This window comes from Anticarsia gemmatalis, chromosome 19 (genome assembly GCF_050436995.1).
Source record: "Anticarsia gemmatalis isolate Benzon Research Colony breed Stoneville strain chromosome 19, ilAntGemm2 primary, whole genome shotgun sequence".
Classification (NCBI taxonomy): Eukaryota; Metazoa; Arthropoda; class Insecta; order Lepidoptera; family Erebidae; genus Anticarsia; species Anticarsia gemmatalis.
In genome coordinates, this window is record NC_134763.1 from 2,888,397 (window position 1) to 2,907,434 (window position 19,038).

The 19,038-nt window shown below is 38.7% G+C and overlaps 1 protein-coding gene across 2 annotated transcripts in view; it reads left to right on the forward strand.

Moving 5' to 3' along the window:
* Window positions 1–17,128, forward strand: part of LOC142981240 (uncharacterized) — a 31,308-nt gene extending 14,180 nt beyond the window's left edge. For both annotated transcript variants that reach the window (XM_076127003.1, XM_076127004.1), the window contains 30 exons: window positions 458–668; window positions 939–1,031; window positions 1,491–1,720; window positions 2,111–2,318; window positions 2,856–2,948; window positions 3,207–3,436; window positions 3,973–4,189; window positions 4,501–4,590; window positions 5,230–5,459; window positions 5,650–5,860; window positions 6,385–6,477; window positions 6,807–7,036; window positions 7,444–7,651; window positions 8,022–8,117; window positions 8,197–8,426; window positions 8,776–8,995; window positions 9,483–9,572; window positions 9,863–10,095; window positions 10,679–10,880; window positions 11,419–11,508; window positions 11,809–12,044; window positions 12,198–12,420; window positions 12,807–12,902; window positions 13,218–13,444; window positions 14,071–14,281; window positions 14,641–14,721; window positions 15,003–15,229; window positions 15,729–15,945; window positions 16,339–16,437; window positions 16,805–17,128. In XM_076127003.1, the coding sequence (XP_075983118.1) occupies window positions 458–668; window positions 939–1,031; window positions 1,491–1,720; window positions 2,111–2,318; window positions 2,856–2,948; window positions 3,207–3,436; window positions 3,973–4,189; window positions 4,501–4,590; window positions 5,230–5,459; window positions 5,650–5,860; window positions 6,385–6,477; window positions 6,807–7,036; window positions 7,444–7,651; window positions 8,022–8,117; window positions 8,197–8,426; window positions 8,776–8,995; window positions 9,483–9,572; window positions 9,863–10,095; window positions 10,679–10,880; window positions 11,419–11,508; window positions 11,809–12,044; window positions 12,198–12,420; window positions 12,807–12,902; window positions 13,218–13,444; window positions 14,071–14,281; window positions 14,641–14,721; window positions 15,003–15,229; window positions 15,729–15,945; window positions 16,339–16,437; window positions 16,805–17,016 (5,334 nt within the window). In that variant the 3' untranslated portion in view covers window positions 17,017–17,128. The remainder of the gene's footprint in view (window positions 1–457; window positions 669–938; window positions 1,032–1,490; window positions 1,721–2,110; window positions 2,319–2,855; window positions 2,949–3,206; window positions 3,437–3,972; window positions 4,190–4,500; window positions 4,591–5,229; window positions 5,460–5,649; window positions 5,861–6,384; window positions 6,478–6,806; window positions 7,037–7,443; window positions 7,652–8,021; window positions 8,118–8,196; window positions 8,427–8,775; window positions 8,996–9,482; window positions 9,573–9,862; window positions 10,096–10,678; window positions 10,881–11,418; window positions 11,509–11,808; window positions 12,045–12,197; window positions 12,421–12,806; window positions 12,903–13,217; window positions 13,445–14,070; window positions 14,282–14,640; window positions 14,722–15,002; window positions 15,230–15,728; window positions 15,946–16,338; window positions 16,438–16,804) is intronic.
* The last annotated feature ends 1,910 nt before the right edge of the window (window positions 17,129–19,038 follow it).

Below are 19,038 nucleotides of genomic sequence, written 5' to 3' on the forward strand. Positions count from 1 at the left end.
ACTATATTTTATACGCACAAAGTCATTGCTGCCGAATCCATTGACAATTGAACAGGGATAAGTTTCTCGCGTTGCATGTTTAATATATGTATAATAGGATACGGGAATTAACGCGAACACGCGACCACGGCGAGTGCAACCTGCGCCAAAACGTTAGACATTTTAAGGTAAAATGCGTGTTCTCGTTAATTCCCGTAACCTATTATATGTATATTAAACTAGCTGACCCTCGCAGCTCCGCTCACGCTTTCTTGTTTTTTATTTAATACTGCGCATTTTCAAATTTATTCACCTTTTACACCTTCTCTGGACTTCCACAAATAATTCAAGACCAAAATTAGCCAAATCGGTCCAGCCGTTCACGAGTTTTAGCGAGACTAACGAACAGCATTTTTATATATATAGAAAGATTTAACAGGGATGCAAATTTTTACATTATTTCCTTCTATTTCTACAGTTTGCTGGCACATGGCATGAAATACAGACATACCCTAAAAATGAGCAGACTGGCCAGTGCATCAACCACGCGTACTCCTTCGTGAGCACAAGCACATTGAACCTCGTGTCTTCCAGTGTTAGCAGTCAGGCACGAACATTGACTAACAGTGTGGTGTCAAGGACTACAACTGACGGAAGACTGACTATTGCCATTTCTTCAGGAACTACTAGTACGTAAATAGACTATTTTTGGAAACAGCTCTTCCTCAAGGAATTACTCTGGGCTTGCCACTTTCAATTAATATATGTTTTGTAATATTCTATTAATTTTGAAGCCGTATATGGGTGAAAAAGACACAACACTGTGAACATTTTTTGTCCTCATATGAATATTTTTAGCCATTTATCAAAACTCCCAAATCCAAGAGTCCACAGTTATTACCACAAGCATTTTTTTCAGGAAAGTTAGCAGCTAGTTTTAATTATGTTTTGTATTTCAGCTATCAACATACCTTTCTGGGTACTAGCCACAGATTACGATGACTACGCACTTGCATACGCTTGTGAGAACAGAGGCAGCGACTTCAGAGCAGGTAAATAAATAAATTATACTTACAAACATCGCGAGGAAACCTTGCCTCAAATTTGTTTCATATCATTTATTGAGGGCATGCAAAGCCCTCAACCCGCACTTGACCAGCGTGGTGGACTTAAGGCCTAACCCCTCCCTCATTGCCGAAGGAGACCCTTGGCCAGCAGTGGGACAGTAATGAGTTAAATTTGTTTTATATTATTATTTCCTACTTACAAATATTTTTATTTAAATTATAAATTATACTTAAATTATCAGAGCCCCGCTCGAGGACAATCCTAAAAAAATATCTCTAGATGGTAGAATTATAATAAGTATAACCTTAAACAATATTAACAAAAATTCATCATCTAATCAAAATGATCAACCATAATTGCATGATCATAAAATCTTCAATCATACTGATCAACTGATCAAAGTGATCAATTACAAATATTATCAACTTTCTTTCAATTTCCAGTTTACAGTTGGAAACTTAGCAGGACTAAGCAACTATCGGCAGCAGCTAACACCGCTATCAATACAGCTATCAACCGTGTTGTTGTATTGGAGAACAGATACTATGAAAACGTTGATCAATCTGATCAAGCTTGCTTCTATTTGCCTGAGATCCCTCTTGGTCAACCCGTTATATTCCCCGGTCAATGTGATACTTCTATCAGAGGTGTTCCTAACTTCAGTATTTCGAATGTAAGTAGATTTGTATATATTTTGTATTTTAAACTTGTAATGCCCCGTGGCTTCACCTTCTTACTTCAATAGTAGATTGAGTGATCTAATGTCAAATCGATATTTTTTAATACAAATTAGCACATCATCCATCGATGGTTTGGAATTAGAATTATGTGACAGAGAGTTCCAAATGGTTTATTCTTGCATCAGCGCGAAAATTCGATCAAGTTATCTTGCTGATGTTAAAAACCAATTAGGTTCTTTTTTATGTACATTTTGCAAAATTATTTTCAGTATCATGCGCAACAATATCCTAAAACTGTATTGCGTAATTACACAAAAGGAATCAAGCAATTTATTCTCTGCGTTATCTGTGAAATGATATTTAACCTCATATTATTTTTTCAGTACCAAGGACGCTGGAGACTAATTCAAAGCTACCACTCGAACTTCCAAAGCGGTACTTGCAACGTAGCACGGTACAACCTTCTGAATGCCCTCACCCTCAGCGTAGAAAACTCGCAGGTCATTGACTCGTCTCTGAGGACTATCTCTGGTACCGCTGTAGTGGCCAGCACCGATGGAACTGGTGTTCTACGAGTTACGTTCTCTCCAAGTAAGTTGAGATGATTCGCGCCACGATTTTCTGAACCAAGGCCTATTATAATATAGTCCTATTATTATATTAAGGAGTTTGGTATTTGAAATCGACTTTATGAAATTGTTACCTACATAGTAATATGATAGGAGTGCCGATTTGTAGCGCGATTCTGTATAGTCTGTGCATTCGAGTATCGAAAGTTTGACATTAACAATGTACTGCCAAAATAGTTCCTGCGACGCCCGCTAGCTACGCTGATCAGATTTTCATACCAAATTTCTCGATAGCTAGCCGGTTGTCGTTAGTCGATAGTAGTAGAGAATTGAGATACAGTTTTTATTTGATTTCAGTAGGTACTTTATAGTCAATAGTGATTTTCTACAGTAGGTATATTCGATTATCGATTGTTGGACATTAAACATCAATTTATAAAATAGTACGAAACCCGTTAGAGGTGCTGGGTGCTGACAAGGGGTTTATACATAAATTCCTTGCCACCCAGTGCTGATAAATATATATAAATTAACTAAAACTGTTCATGTATTATTTCAGGTCGAGTTTACGATTTCACAATTTTGGCTACTGACTACAATTCGTACGCTTTGCTCTACGGTTGCGAAAATATTAATACTGAAGAAAGAAGAGGTAAGTTATTTTTAATTTTTCTTTATTACGACGATTGAGCTCGTTTTAACACTGGCATTTTACACAAAAAAGTTACACAATAAGGGATTTACCTACGCTTCTTTTGTAAGAAAGACGTTTATGACATAATACGTAATCACTCAATAAGTCAAAATGTACCTTAAAAAATATAATTTGATAGATTTTTCAAAGATTTGCCGTCGTTTTAACTATAAAATAATTGTAAAACCGTTGACTAAATTTCTTCTACTTCCTCAGTATTGAGTTGGAAGCTAAGTCGTGACGATACCCTGAGCGCGACTGCGGTTGCCAACATCAACCAGGTCGTAAACAGTATCGATGTTCTCAACGATCGGTACTACTACACCGTGGACCGCTCTGAGGCCGCCTGCTTCTACTTCCCTGAACCGGAACCCACCACCACGGTCAGGTTCCGTGGCCAATGTAACCCGAACATTCCTGTGGTGCAGAACTTTGATGCGCAAAGGGTAAGTTAACAGACCATTATAACTACGATTTTTTTTACTACACATACGTGACTCGATGCGCTTTGTAAAAAAGAATCCTATGAGATTTTTACATTATCTCTTCTTTAATTAAAAAAATATCGGTAAAAGTTTTACAAATAAAAGACTTCGTATTAATTAACGTGCATAGCTCAAGCACCTCAACTTAACAGTTCTAATGTATGAAATTCCACATCTTTCAAGAACTGAAAAAAGGGAAATCAATTTTCGGAAAAACTTTTCCTTTAATTATAAATAAATAAATAATATATTGTTAGACAATTCACACACGATCATTTGATTCCAAACTAAGCAGAGCTTGTACTATGGTTACCAAATAACTGATAAACATACTTATATACTTTTAAATATATACTTATATAGATAAATTAACAATTAATAATTAACATCCGATATTCTAAGTGCATGCACATAATAGTGGACTACTTCTCATCATAAGATTCTATGCACTTCCTTTTTACTCATAATGTATTATTAACGAATAACTTTCATTACAGTACATGGGATTGTGGCACGACATCGAATCGTATCCAATGCCGTTCCAGTTCGGTACATGTCCCAATGCTTTCTACCAAATCGTCAATGGAGTCGTCAATGTACGCAACTCGCAGGTTGTTGGCCAAACTCTGGCTACCATCGACGGTACAGCTACAGTGGTGAGCACTGATCAGAGTGCAAAATTGTCGGTTACGTTCAATGTGGATGGAGAGCTCCGTAAGTATTCATATAAAATGACATTCTAACACATCTATTTAGTGTCCCTTACAAGTTTGGTCACTAAATAACTTGTGCGGCCCTGCTTATGAGTAATTTTGTCACTATTTTCTTCGAGGTTTTTTAAATTTCTTTTTCCTTTTAAGAACCTTCCTCAGTCTTCATCAAAAACAATTCGAATAGAACTGGCAACGCATTACATTGTTTCTTTTCTGTTAATGCATCTTAGACGCAGAAATTACTTATTCATGAAGAATCTTCAGTTTTCTTCTTCTTTTGTATATAGGTCTGACTTTGGCTTATTATTTCAGGAACCACAAACTACTGGGTACTCGCCACTGACTACGTCAATTACGCTCTAGTTTACTCTTGCGAGAACCACGATGATGAATTTATGGATGGTAAGTAATTGACAGAGTTCCATTACTTTTTAATTTTCATTATTCTATCTTTTTTCATCATTCCTATTACGATTACGGATATTCCACGGAATAGACATTTAAAATGTACGGCCAAAAAAATTCTTACGAAGCCCGGTAGAAGCGCTAAACAGATTTTCGTGTAAAATTTCTCATTTAGTCGGTAGTAGAGAATTAAGCTATTCAAGTCCTTCTTTATTTTTTTTAATTGGCTCGAGAGTCATGCAATAGAGAGTGTACCAGTGTATTGTTTATTTGGACACTGAAAGCAAAGTCCTGCATTACTGGTTTAAATGGAACTGGCTGCCGTAGCTGAAAGTCGGTCAGAAGGACATTATTATCTGTTGTATCTGAGGCGCTCATAGCCAGTTGTGCTCCCCGTCGGTAAACGATCTGTGGGTTAAGCAACCTTTGGGGTGGTCATTCTATTGATGGGTGACCGCATAGTGGTATTTGAACTGAGCATCTCCGTGCTTCTGAGGGCACGTAAAAAAACGGTCCCGGTTATTCTCAATTAAGATAACAGTCGTTAAGCCATGTCAAAGGCCTCTCGGACGGCTAGAACAACTTTGACACTAGGTTGACCACTAAAAATACTAATCTGGAATATTGTTTTCACAGTATTCAGCTGGAAGTTGAGTAGAACGAAGACTCTCACAACGGCTTCAAACACAGCCATCAATAACGTGATGAACACTCTCAATATCCTGGACCAGAGATACTACGTTTCTCGTGACCAGACTCCTCAGGGCTGCTTCTACTTCCCTGAGCCTGAACCAGGATCCCCTGTGGTCTTCCCGGGACAGTGTGACGCTACTATTAGTGCTGTGCCTAACTTCAACGCAGCGCAGGTAATTTTAATCTTTAAATATTTCATGTCATATTACTGCATTCGACTTTTTTCTTGATGTAACTATAGTAAACTATTGCTACTTATACACGAAATCAGTTAAGCGAGTTGTGAGCTGTGTAATATGCTGTTTTACTTTTATATTACTAGAAAAGTGCACTGAATATACTAAAGATTTTTTTCTGTTTCAGTTTGCTGGACTCTGGCACGAAACAGCCTCATATCCTTACGAGCAGCCTGGCAGTTGTGTCAACCATAGATTCACAGCTGGTACCGCAAATGCTCTATCACTAGAATCCTTCAATGTAATGAACCAGACGCTTTTCTCAAGCCAAAGCACCTTGACTCCTCCTACTGACGGCAGCGGAAGATTCACAATTACTCTAAATGTTGGTGGTACAGGTAAGTTTCTGATGTTTTCTTGCATTATATATTCCTATTAAAAAAAGACAATTCCCGCATTTAGAATGACTTTTCCTTCTAGAAGATTTTTACAATCTTACTAAATACAAATCACTACAAAACCACTGTCAGTATAACAAAAAAAAAAAAAATTTTACCCATTAATGTCCCACTGCTGGACAAGGGTCTTCTCCCGTAATGTGGGAGAGGTTAGACCTTGAGCCCACCACGCTGGCCAAGTTGGGGAAGAAGTGGGGTTTACTACTGTCAGTACATCGGACAAATATTATAATTTGTTCTTTCTCAGATTTCAACCTGCAACCTCTTGACGCAGTGGTAATGTCTTAACTACTGAGCTTGCGTAGCCATCTTATAAAAAAAAACATTCTTTTTCATTTTGTCCTTATCCTACGTCAAGTAGGATCGGCAAGATTTGGCTGATTTTTTACGACCGCCTGTCTGACATCAACCGTTCTTGGGAAAAAAGAAGCACTTAATAAAATAATCTGTTTGATTGTTTTCAGTTCGTACCGTACCGTTCTGGATCCTGTCAACCGACTACACCGACCACGCACTGGCTTATGGATGTGTTAACATCGACTCAGACTACAGACAAAGTAAGTATTGAAAGAAGTAAAAAAATCCTCTATAATAGTTTTTATTTTGCCGATTTCGCATTTTCATAACTGCGCTGCTATAGTTATTTTAAATTGATTTTATAGTTTGGACAGCAGCGGTTTATATTTGCAAAACCCTAATATTATAAATAAGATACTAATAGTAATTTTATCTGTTCCTGTCAATTTCACGGTAAAGTAACTAAACGTATTTAAAGAAAAAATATAAGAAATAGAGCAATGATGAAAGCCAATTTTCGCGAATTCCCGTAGCTTTAAAAATGTTTGCGACAAAAGTAATAATAACAAATAAAAAATGTTTTTTACAGTCTTCAGTTGGAAACTGAGCAGAACAAAGCAACCCACAGTCGCTGGAACTACAGCTATCAACAACGTTATAGCGACCGTCGATGTCTTAAACGAGAGATACTTCGAAAATGTGGACCAGACTGATGACGCTTGCTTCTTCTTACCTGTCCTGGGGCCTACCGACCCCGTGATCTTCCCAGGACAGTGCGATACGACCATCCCGGTCATAAGGAACTTCGACCCTGCTAGGGTGAGTGAAAATTTTAGAAAAAAAATCAAGATTACCACTGTATTTTTAGTGGGAAGACCGTCGTCTTTAGTACCTTTGTTATTTATTCTCTTTAGTCTTGATAACCATATAATAGTCCAGCGTTCTCTCAATGCGTACACTGGAGCACTGTAATTAAATTATAGAGGAAAAATAAAAGAAATATTAAAAAAAAACGCATTAATGTCCCATTACTCCCGTATTGATGGGGAGGGGTTAGGCCTTGAGTCCGCGTAGGCGTTGTTCGAAAAATAAAATTGCATTTTTTACGAGCAGATGATCACCAAAAAAATATCTTTAATGCATATTTACAAAGCAGCACCAAAGTCACAAAATACCTTCATCAAGAAATCAACTACATAATATATCTAACCTTATTTTCTTTTCAGTATTTGGGACGTTGGAGACTAATCCAGTCATACTACACTCCCTTCCAATCTGGTACATGTAACGAAGCCTATTATTCCGCTGGAACTGGCGGTGCTGTTGTGGTAGTCAATAGTCAGGTCGTGAACCAAGAACTGGCTACTATAACCGGCCAAGCTGTTCTGGCAACTACTGATGGTAGCGGCAAACTGCTTGTTACTTTCCCTTCAAGTAAGTCAATAATATATTTCTATTATTCTCTTTGCGTTTTATTCGTAAGTGCCTGTCCTCACGACCGCTTGGCGATGCATGTACCGCAAGAGGCAACGCGGTTGCCCTAATTTATGGGTCCCTCACAGAATCTACCCGTTAGTGCCCCCCGAAACGGTGGACTTTTTTTTTAATATAAAAAATAATAGTATGTCGCAGGAAATCGAAATCATACTGCACGTCTATCATTAAAATATTAAAATCTATGCGTTACGGTTCCACTACGTATCTTCTGGAACACCCATTTCTATAGAACTTCGTACATGCATATTATCTACATCAACTTCGTTTGTATTTTTTTTATTGTTTCTATGTTTTTTAATTGTTTTAGGTAACACGCCCTCAGAATACTGGATTTTGGACACGGATTACGATTCATACGCCCTGATTTATACTTGCGAGAATTTGGCCAACGATCAGCGAAGAGGTTTGTTCCATAATTGACTGGATTAATTAATATTACATAAGATACAACAAAATTCTTACTAACCATTATTTAATTTTAGTATGGAGTTGGAAATTGAGTCGTACGAACACTTTAACCAGTGCTGCCAACATTGCCATCAATTCGATTGTGGACAGCATCGATGTTCTCAATGAACGGTACTATCAGAACATCGACAGAAGCGCAAACGGTTGCTTCTACTTCCCAACTCCTGACGCCAACACGCCCGTCGTGTTCCCAGGACAATGTGATATGAACATCCCAGTGGTTGCCAATTTTAATCCTGTTGCGGTAAGATAACTTGACAAACTCATTTTTGATTTTGGGACGAAAGCAACAAGGGAAGGGGTGACACTCAAGACCAAGAATGCACCCTCACAGATATTGCTCATAAGATAAGATTTTCTACTACGTAGTATTTTGACAATTTGCAAAAAATGATTTAATTTTATGATTCTATAAATTCAATAGGCTTATTCCTTCTTTTACCGTTGTTTCTATGATAATTCGTCCAGGCATATTTAAACGATTCAACCAAGCTGTGTTGAAATATACTTTGGAACAATATTCGTTTCAAAAACCCAACTCCGTTCGTTTCCGACCGTTCTTCGGAAGGCACTTACAAAAATCGTATTTACAGTATGCGGGCTCCTGGTATGACGTGCAGTCTTACCCAGCTCCGTTCCAGCGCGGTACTTGTCAAAACGCCTTGTACACTTTGAACGCTGATGGTTCAGTTCGAGTGGAGAACACACAAGTGGTAGACCGTCTTCTTGAAACCTGGATTGGTTCCGCTGTCCTCGCCTCTACTGATCAAAGCGCTAAGCTTGATGTCACCTTCAACGTTGATGGTGTTGATGGTACGTATTTATCCTACTAATATTATAAATGCGAAAGTTTGTGAGTATGTATGGATGTTTGTTATTCTTGCACGCAAATACTACTGAATCGATTCCGATGAAATTTGGTATGAAGGTAGCTGAAGACCCAGAATAATATATAGGCTACGTTTTATCCCAGAGTATCCGAGGGATCGGGATTCACACGGGATGGGTTTCCACGCGGACGAATTCGCGGGCGACCTAGTTTTAAATAAATAAACTGTTTGTAGTAAAAGGGGTAGATTCTTTTTTTTTTAACTACAACAACTATTACGTCTGGGAATTTAACAATCTTACAAACAATATACATAGCCCATCCCAAAACAACTGGTTTTGAAGTTGGGTGAAGATCTCCCACATCTTATTGTTTAGATTATTTTAAGTGATAGATTATAAAACAGAGAGTCTTTGTTTTATAATTTAAAGCTTTATTACTCATAAATACAAATTTTAAACTCTTTTCCAGTTACGACTAATTACTGGGTGTTGGCGACGGATTACACAGACTATGCTCTCGTCTATTCATGCCAAAACATTGATGCTGAAACCAGATCAGGTACGTTCAAATGAATTAAATTTAAATAAATCGATCGCACGAAGACACCATGAAGACATTCTTTCAATATACGAGAGGAAATTAAGCCTTTGTCTAATACACTAGTCAAATGAAGCAATTTTTCCTAAACTCAAAAAAAAAATGAGATCTTAAAGCACCGTACTTAAATGAACGTGGAACTTCACAAACGAACAGATAAAAGAAAGCATGCAGATTTTCCTAAACGATAGCTAGCTATATGTCACCTTGGTACAAAATAAACTTAACATTTTCCATTATTTTCCCTCCAGTATTCAGTTGGAAATTGAGCAGAACTACGCAACTGTCAACCAGCGCGAACACCGCTATAAACAACGTGATAGCCACCATCCCAGTGCTGGATCAACGCTACTACCTTCAGAGAAGTCACACCGCAGACGACTGCTTCTACTACCCGGACAACAACGGTGGAGACGTTTTACTCAATATACCGTGCACGGCTGACAGCGCAGTACCTGCTATTACCAACTTTAATGCGAATGCAGTAAGTACCCCAGTTACCAAATAATAAAGATAGATGGATAGATCGATAGATAGTTCCCAAAATTTTATTCCTTCGTTTGCTAGTGGTTAGCCATTTGGCTTGACTTCGCCTAACGACTGCTATCCTAATAAAAAACAAAGACCGACTTGCGGTCATCCATCTATGTAGACTTAACCAAGGGTTTGCGTGACCCACGGATATTTTACCGACCGGTAAGGTATCTATGAGCTCAAGTAAAAAAAAAGGTAGGCTTTTTAGGCAGTGTTCATACTTAGAAAACACCAAGAGTCGGAAACCTTGTTGCAAGATGTTTTAGTAAAGGCACGAAATAGCACTGACTGACTATAAATGGGTATAAATGTTAACAATGATATCCCATTGCAAGTCAAGGGTCTCCCCTCGGAACGAGAGAAAAGTTAGACTATGAGTCCACCACACTGTCCAAATGCGTGTTAGAGACTTAACATTCCCCGAAAATGAGTTTAAAATACCTCGATATTTTTGTTCAGCATTCCGAACGATATTATCATTAATGCGTATTCCAGACTTCAAAGATTAAACAAATATTTTTTTTTTATTTCAGTACACTGGCACATGGTACGAAATTTCAAGATACCCGTCTGGCGTACAAGAAGGAGAGTGTATTTCTAGCGAGTACGCTCTAACTGGCAGCACGTACGCTGTATCACGAACTACAGTGAATAACGAACGACAAAACACCGTGTCCTTCCAGGCCACAGCATCTGCTAGTGGAAGAGGAATTATTAGCGCTACTATCGATGGAAGTAAGTAACAAGCTCTTTAAAACAACCCATTTGCAATATTTTATTTGGTAGAAAATATCTTACATCCAGGTCGGTGAAGGTCGTTGTTTAAGGAGATCCTATACTATTATGAGACAAGACAAGGTTTAAAAACTTAGCAGAACATTTATGTGCTAAAGGCTCACACACACACAGCACCGATTTTCAGCTGCCTCTAACAAAAAGTACTATTTTAAAGTTTTCTATGTCAAATACCTTTTTTTCATGAGGTCTTTTTCATGTTTTCTGTACTAACACATAGTTATGAGAAACCTATGCTAAAGTGCTTCACACTAAGCTACTTAAAAATTATCAACCCGACCTCCTGAGTAAGGAGTATCTCATATTTTGTATGCACAACATGCAACCTTGCTATTTCAAAAAAGATAGGCATACCTCTATATGAAAGATTGGGAATTACTGTAAAATGTAAGGTGCAGAAGTGGTTACCGGGTTTAAGGTCTTGCTTTTATGATTTCGATTATATGTACTTAAACTAACAGTTGTTTTTTGCTTGCAGTTCCATTCAACGATGTCTACATTCTGGCTACCGATTACACTAGCTACGCTCTCGCTTACGCCTGTAGAAATGTTGGCAGCCAATCACAAAGTAAGTATTCGAGTAAAACTACATCAAACCATACTTTTACTAATATCTTATCGGAAAATTTGTTTGTTTCTCCCTATTTTGTGTCAAAATGGATACTTCGCTTCATTCCTAGATACAATAAAATAGGAACTGGAGTGGTTTTTAGGTTCGAGGGTCTTCCATTATTACACCAGGTGGTTGACTATTAGATTTTGAGTGGACACACCACATAGTCCGATATTTCCTCCATACGAACATAGGGTAACCGAAGGGACTTTTCTCCCAGCTATAAAAAAAACTAACAAGAATATTATTGTTCAGTTTTCAGTTGGAAAATGAGCAGAAGCCAGTCCGGTCTTTCTGCAGCGGCCAACACAGCTATCAACCAAGTAGTGAATGACCAGATCTTCCTCTGGGATGGTTATTATGAAACAACGGGACAGGACAGCAACGCTTGCTTCCATTATCCTGTGTTTGACCAACTGCCATCTACCATTGACTTGATCGGTGCCTGCCCAACCAATATTCGAGGTGTTGCCAACTTCAACGCTGCTAATGTGAGTGGAAATTTTAATGATTCTTACAAAAAATTATGTATATGTTCACGGGTGTATGTGCCAGTGATCAAATCTCATGTCTGTCCCACAGTTGGAATCAGATAGCCGTGTGTAAGTTATCCAATGATATTTATTTAATTTATTTATTTTTAGTACCTCGGCAAATGGTACGAGATTGCAAGGTACCCAGTCACAGCGCAACGTGGTCAATGTAACCGTGCCGTGTACAGCCTAGACACGGCTCCTGGCTCAAGCCGTGTGGTGGTCTCCAATTCGGAGGTTCTAGACGTGGCTCTCAGAAGACAGGAAGGCTATGCCTCCGTGGCCTCAACTGATGGATCTGGACAATTGAGCGTCGAATTTGTTATTGGTGGAGGTAAGATTTTACAGCTTAATTATGAAACTTTTGTTAATTACTGCTGGCTTAATTTGTATCAGCGACCGAAAGCTCTATTTCCGAGTCTAATAAAATTAATAAGACTCTGCCTATCCGTGGGAATAAAGCGGGAGTCTCTGTAGACGACTTTGCTAGTATACCTACACATTAGATAGTAAAAATATTTTAACAATAATTTCGGCTTTCTATAGCATTAATTTGCTATATAAAACATATAACCAAAAGGACTAAGGAGTCTTGATACAATTACAATTTCTGTTCAGAGAAACGACACTGATAAGTAAAGTAATTATGTAACCACTATGCAATAGTTTTAGAGAAGCTAGGAGAGTCAATAATTAACACTTCAATCCTTTACTTTCCAGTGACAAGAACAGCAAACTACTATATTCTGGCTACGGACTACACTAGCTACTCTCTGGTATACAGCTGCGCCAATTTGGACAATGGAATGCGAAGAGGTAACTTATATTACTAAATCGTTATCAATATCATGACCCTTCAAGTTCAATGTGTTCATAATAAAGAAAAATAAATAAATTGACTAAAACAGATTCAAAAGACTGAAAAAATTAAGTGAAGATATTAAAAACATAAGTATTTAGAACACTGTATTTCTTCAGAAAATTGAATACAAAACACTTTATTGTCTAACTGCCCACGTTTTTCCGTCACATTGCGAAAGGAGTTACGCTTAAATAACATATTATCATTACTAAATAATCATTGTTTTCTGTCTCTAATCTGCATTTTTAACCCTCAAATCATTTTCACAGTGAGCAGTTGGAAACTTAGTAGAACAACTTCGCTGAGCGCTCAAGCATCGACTGCCATTGATACCGTGATAGCCAGCACTCAAGGACTTACTCCAGAATACTACCTGTCTACCAGCCAATCCGATGAGTCCTGCTTCTATATACCAGAAGTTAATACTCTTCAAGCACCAGTCTTCAGAGGACAATGTGAAACTATTACTGGCGTTCAAAACTTCGATGTTCAGAGGGTAAGTTTCAAAAAGAAAAGTATTTTTTTGTCAGTCTAGTAGATTGGGGATATTTTGGTACATACATAAGTCACTTTTAATTGTTTTTTTTTTATGAAAAAATACTTGTCTGATTTTTTTCAATTGTCTTTCTCTTTTGGAACATTGGAAACATCCCTATTACGAACATTTCTTCTGCGATTTGGAGGATAAGGTTTTTGCTGTACGAAAAACCTTATACGATAGCCTGCATTTTGTAACTGCAAACTTCATGTATTAATTAAAAGTGTTGTTCTGCTAAACTATAAATTGATTTTACGGGGAGATTAAATTGAATATGATAGAATCGCTTACAATTACAGTTTGAATTTTATCACCCAACTTAGCTGAATAAGTTCTAAATATAAGTATCTCGATTGAGATTTGCAATTTTTCACTAACCTCCGGTTTTTAGCGCATTTAGCGGCAGTTTATCTATTCAATAGCGTTTTTTACATGAGTTTAGACGCTATTGGACAGATAAACTTCCTCTAAATGTTACTCAGTAACCGGGGGTTAATGTAGCTTATAAAGTCTAAAAAAATCGCGCTTTTTGACTCACTATTACATTCGGAACAATATTAAATTTATGGTTTAAATTTTTGCAGTATTTGGGCTGGTGGCACGAAATCGAAAGGTACCCCATCGACGGTACATTGACGGGTGAATGCCGAAGCTCTGAGTACTACAGCCTTGGTAACACGTACCGTGTTAGCGACCACCGTGTAATCAATAACTCACAGTTTTCCGACACTGGAACCGTTACTGCGACGACCGATGGACGCCTGCAAAGGACTTTGAGTGGAGGAGCAGTACAAGGTACGTCACTTTTTTGAGGTTATTTACAACTAGCTGACCCGCGCAACTTCGCTTGCGTCACATAAGAGAGAATGGGTCAAAATTTTCCCCGTTTTTACATTTTTTATTGTTCTGCTCCTTTTAGTCGTAGCGTAATGATATATAGCCTATGGCTTTCCTCGACAAATGGACTATCTAACGCTAAAATATTTTTTCAAATCGGACCAGTAGTTCGCGAGATTAGCGCGTTCAAACAAACAAACAAACTCTTCCTGGCTAGTTTCAATTTTTCCGTGGAGAACTTAAATGCTTGGAGGTTATTATATTCGCCGTCTATAACCAGCCTAATAATTTGTATTAATCTGTATTCTTTCTTTCAGATATCTGGGTGCTCGCCACTGATTATGAGACTTACGCTCTTCTGTACTCTTGTGAAAACATTGACAGCGAATACCGCCGAGGTAAGTTCATGCATATTTATTGATATTTATATTTAAATGGTATGAAAACAAAAAATAACATTTTGTAATGTTTTTATTGCATGATTTTTTCTCATGAAATTTTACCCATTGTTGGGCTATTGTCTCCTATCGGAAAGTGGGCAGGGTTAGGCCTTAAGCCCACCACGCTGGCTAAGTTAAGTCGAGAGCAGACGTATCATATGGAGTGGGAATGGGGATAGCCAATTATTTTGTATTACTTTCTCTCCCGATCATCTTTCAAATATACTATTTTATTCCAGTATGGAGCGCCAAGCACAGCAAGGCTCGTAGCTTAACGGCCGCCGCACAAACCGCAATGGCTCCTCTGATCGAGAACAACAGAGTGCTGTACAGTCAATTCTACTTGCCCGTCGACCAGTCAGACGAGACCTGCTTCCACTACCCTCCACAAGGTCCTGGCCCTATCATCATCCCTGGCCAGTGCGATGAAAACATTCCTGTCGTACAAAGCTTCAATATTAATGACGTAAGTACTTTTTTTTCGTCCGGCAATTCCTTCGGGGTCACTGTAAATTTCAACCCATCCACTAGATGCCCACCGCACTGCGACTGCGCTAACGGAGTATGTGGTTCGCCGTGGAGACCGCTAAAAACCTGACAACTGATTTGGCAGTTGGTGGTTACGACAGATACCTTAAGATTGGATTTTGACGGCTTTATTTTTTAAATAAAGCATTTTCATCATGTTCGGAAAAGTTTTAAGATTCGGTTTGGCGTTTCATCGTAATCGGGTACGAGGCATGCCTCCTATTAATTTAGTATGTAACCTACCTCGTAAGCGGAAGGGACCGAATAAGTAAATTTAATAATTTCAAAGCACTCCATCACTATTGTATCTTTAAAACCTATAAAAATATTTCAAGTCCCCTCAATCTCAAATCTAGAACTACTACAGACACTTATGGGCAGTGAATTGTCATTAATTTGTTTCAAGTCATATTCTTAACCTTTTTTTTTATCTACAGTTCGCTGGAACCTGGTACCACACAGAGAGATACGATGACTTAAACGACAACTCCTGCGTCGGATCTCGGTTTACCGTTGACGAAGCTTCAGGAAACATCACTGTTCTGAACTACGCGGTCCGGAATGAAGAATTCCAGACTGTAGAAGGTTCCGCAAATGTGGAAGCTACTGATGGAAGCGCTAGAATTTCTCTGACCTTCCCTGGAGAAGAAGAAGGTAATTTATAAAGATTTTTTCGTTGCTTGACTAGCTTCTAACGACTTTATGAAAAGATTTCTCGGGTTGTAACATAGATGTCAGGTTATAAACTATCTATGTAATGTCATCGAAACCCGTTACTTTGGTGTGATTCAGTAACAAACACCCAAATATATAATTTTACACAAACGACTAACAATATCAAAGACAAATCGTTAGGGAAAACTTATCACAATCGGAATTAGTCTGGGCGTCTATCTATTGGCGAAAAACACATGCAGTTGATTATGAGTGGGTATTTCGAAAAGACAGACAGACGCGGCAAGACTTTGTTTTAAGCATAATATCATATATTATGATATACATAATAATAAGACCATGTACAAACAGAAGGCTTTGTTTTTGTTCCAGGTTCCTCAGTGACAACTAACGTCGTCGTCTTAGCTACTGACTACACGAATTTCGCATTAGTGTACAACTGCGCTAATGTCAATGCCTTCCGACGACAAGGTAATGTAGCGAATCTATTCACTTTATTAGAATTATTAAAAACCTCAAATTTTTAATAGTAATGTTTATAAGACCAAAAAACCAGACAAGAAAGGTTTTTTTTTGGATCGCACAAATAATTGTTCTGTGTGGGAATGGAACCCACGACCTCCCGACACAATGGTATCGGTGTGGCGAATTAAACCACTGCGCTACGGAGGCAGTCTAAACATTTAATTTTATACTTAGTTATTATACATATTACATGGGACTTAACTTGTTAATGGCGAAACGCTAAATTTTCATACACCTCTGTCTACGTACACTTTCGGGTATAATTGGCAGGATGTTAATGATGTCAGTATTAATATAAAATTATTTATTACAGTTCGCGCTTGGAAGCTCAGCCGTGAAAGAACAATGCCTGCAACTGGTGTAACAGCAATCAACAATATCATTAACCAGAGACAAGAACTTTTACAAGATTACTTCAAACAAATTGAACAAAATGACGAATGTCCCGAACCGAGCTCAGCATTATTAGTTAAAAGTAGTTTTATAGTCTTATTCGTCTGCGCCATCTTGCAGCGACTATTGTAGGTCAATAAATAATAATATTCACTAGCGAATACCATCACACACTTATTATATTAGCACGCAATTATTCATGTTAAGTTTTAATTTTTAATAATAAATAAATAAATAATAATAATGCTTTTGTTTTATTTTTCTGAGGAGCTTGTGGCTATGTAAAGACAGCCGCGGGGATCGATCTCTAAGGTGAGCTGTGCTTGCCGAGGTTGATCTGTGGGTGGATGATTATTTATTATTATAAATAACGAATTTCTCCGTGTAATTTTCGAAGATCTTTGACAGTCGTTACTAGAAGTTTGAAAGTCGGGCAAGCAGTCTTACCGAGGGGTATCTTATTGTAACTAGTTTGTGGAGGTCCGATAGGCAGGCCCCATCAACGCCCTTAACAGGGGATACGATATTAGTTCTGGCCTATGCTATATACTTAATTTGCTACGCCCTTGCAGGGTTCATGTTGACACTGTACAAAATATTATGTAACACCTTTGTAACACATGAGAAAATAAATAATTTGAATTTGAATATGTAGCAGCAAAATCAAAATACGCACGAAATGAAGTCTTCTCGAGCTCCAATCATAGTGTTTTTGCCGCCAAGTTGATATCTTGGTGCGTCAATTAGGCAGTAAGTATAGAAGATTAAGTAGGTAATATACCTACCTACTGCCGCAGCTTTTTGCGCTGATAGTACTAAGTATGTTTGAAAGAGATCATCCGCTGTTTTTGGACGGGTCTAGTAGCCGCGATAGGTGGCTTCAATACGTAGTAGGTCTAATATTTCTGCCGCGTCGGGGTCGCGGTCGCATACCCCTGTGCTCCCCCGGACGCAGGGAATGCAATCTCATGCATTGACCAACTAAAAAAAGGTCTAATATTTCTAATTTTATTAAGGCTCAAAAAATGTTCTTAGCTCACACAACGACAGTCGTCATCTTTCGAAGCAGTTGAAGACTGCCTTAACAGGGCTCTTGACGATCTGAGTCAATATTACAAGGATAACGCACTCAAGCCAAACCCTTCCAAAACCCAAACCTGTGCCTTCCATCTACGCAATAGAGAAGCCAATAGACCTCTCGAAATTAAGTGGCAGGGAGTTCCAATTGAACACTGCTCCAGTCCGAAATACCTGGGAATTATTCTAGACAGGTCACTTAATTACAAAGAGAACTGCAAACATGTGAAGCACAAGGTTACTGCACGTAATAACCTGCTGAGACGCCTTACCAACACCAAGTGGGGAGCTTCACCCCATGTTCTGCGCACCACAGGACTGGCTCTTTGTTACTCAGCAGCGGAATACGCCGCCCCAGTGTGGAGTAGATCGGCTCATGCGAAACAAGTAGATGTAGCATTAAACGACACGTGCCGGATTATAACTGGCTGCCTCAAACCGACCCCGGTACCAATGCTATATCCTTTAGCCGGAATAGCTCCACCTGCTGTGCGCAGGCAGGTTGCTGCTTTCAGAGAACGACACAAAATGGAAACAGACCAACGGCACCCCTTGAATGGGCACAAAGGTGTCCCTCAACGACTTAAAAGCCGTAACAGTTTTGTTAGGTGTGTCCAACCATTAAGTGGCAGCGCTGCGTCTCAAAAAAGGCTCACAATTTGGCGTGAAAACTACCCTCCACCTCCAGACTTTGTCCCCCCGGCCGAGGAACTCCCACCAGGACACAATATGCCGTGGTCAACCTGGAAATCCCTCAATAGGCTACGAACCCGGGTAGGCCGTAGCAAGGAGAACATGGCCAGGTGGGGTTTCCTCGACAGGTCAAATATTTCTTGTAGATGTGGAGCCACAGAGGACATGGCCCACATGTTGTCATGCCCGGAGTGCCCTGACTCTTGCTCATACCAGGACCTTATGAGCTGTACAGAAAACGCTATACACGTAGCTGAATACTGGGCTGGCAGTGTATAGCAAGACAGAAAGTGTTATACACTATTTTAAATTAATATTATAATTTGTTTGCCATCGACACGCTAAGAAGAAGAAGACAACGACAATTTTATTACTTTCACAACT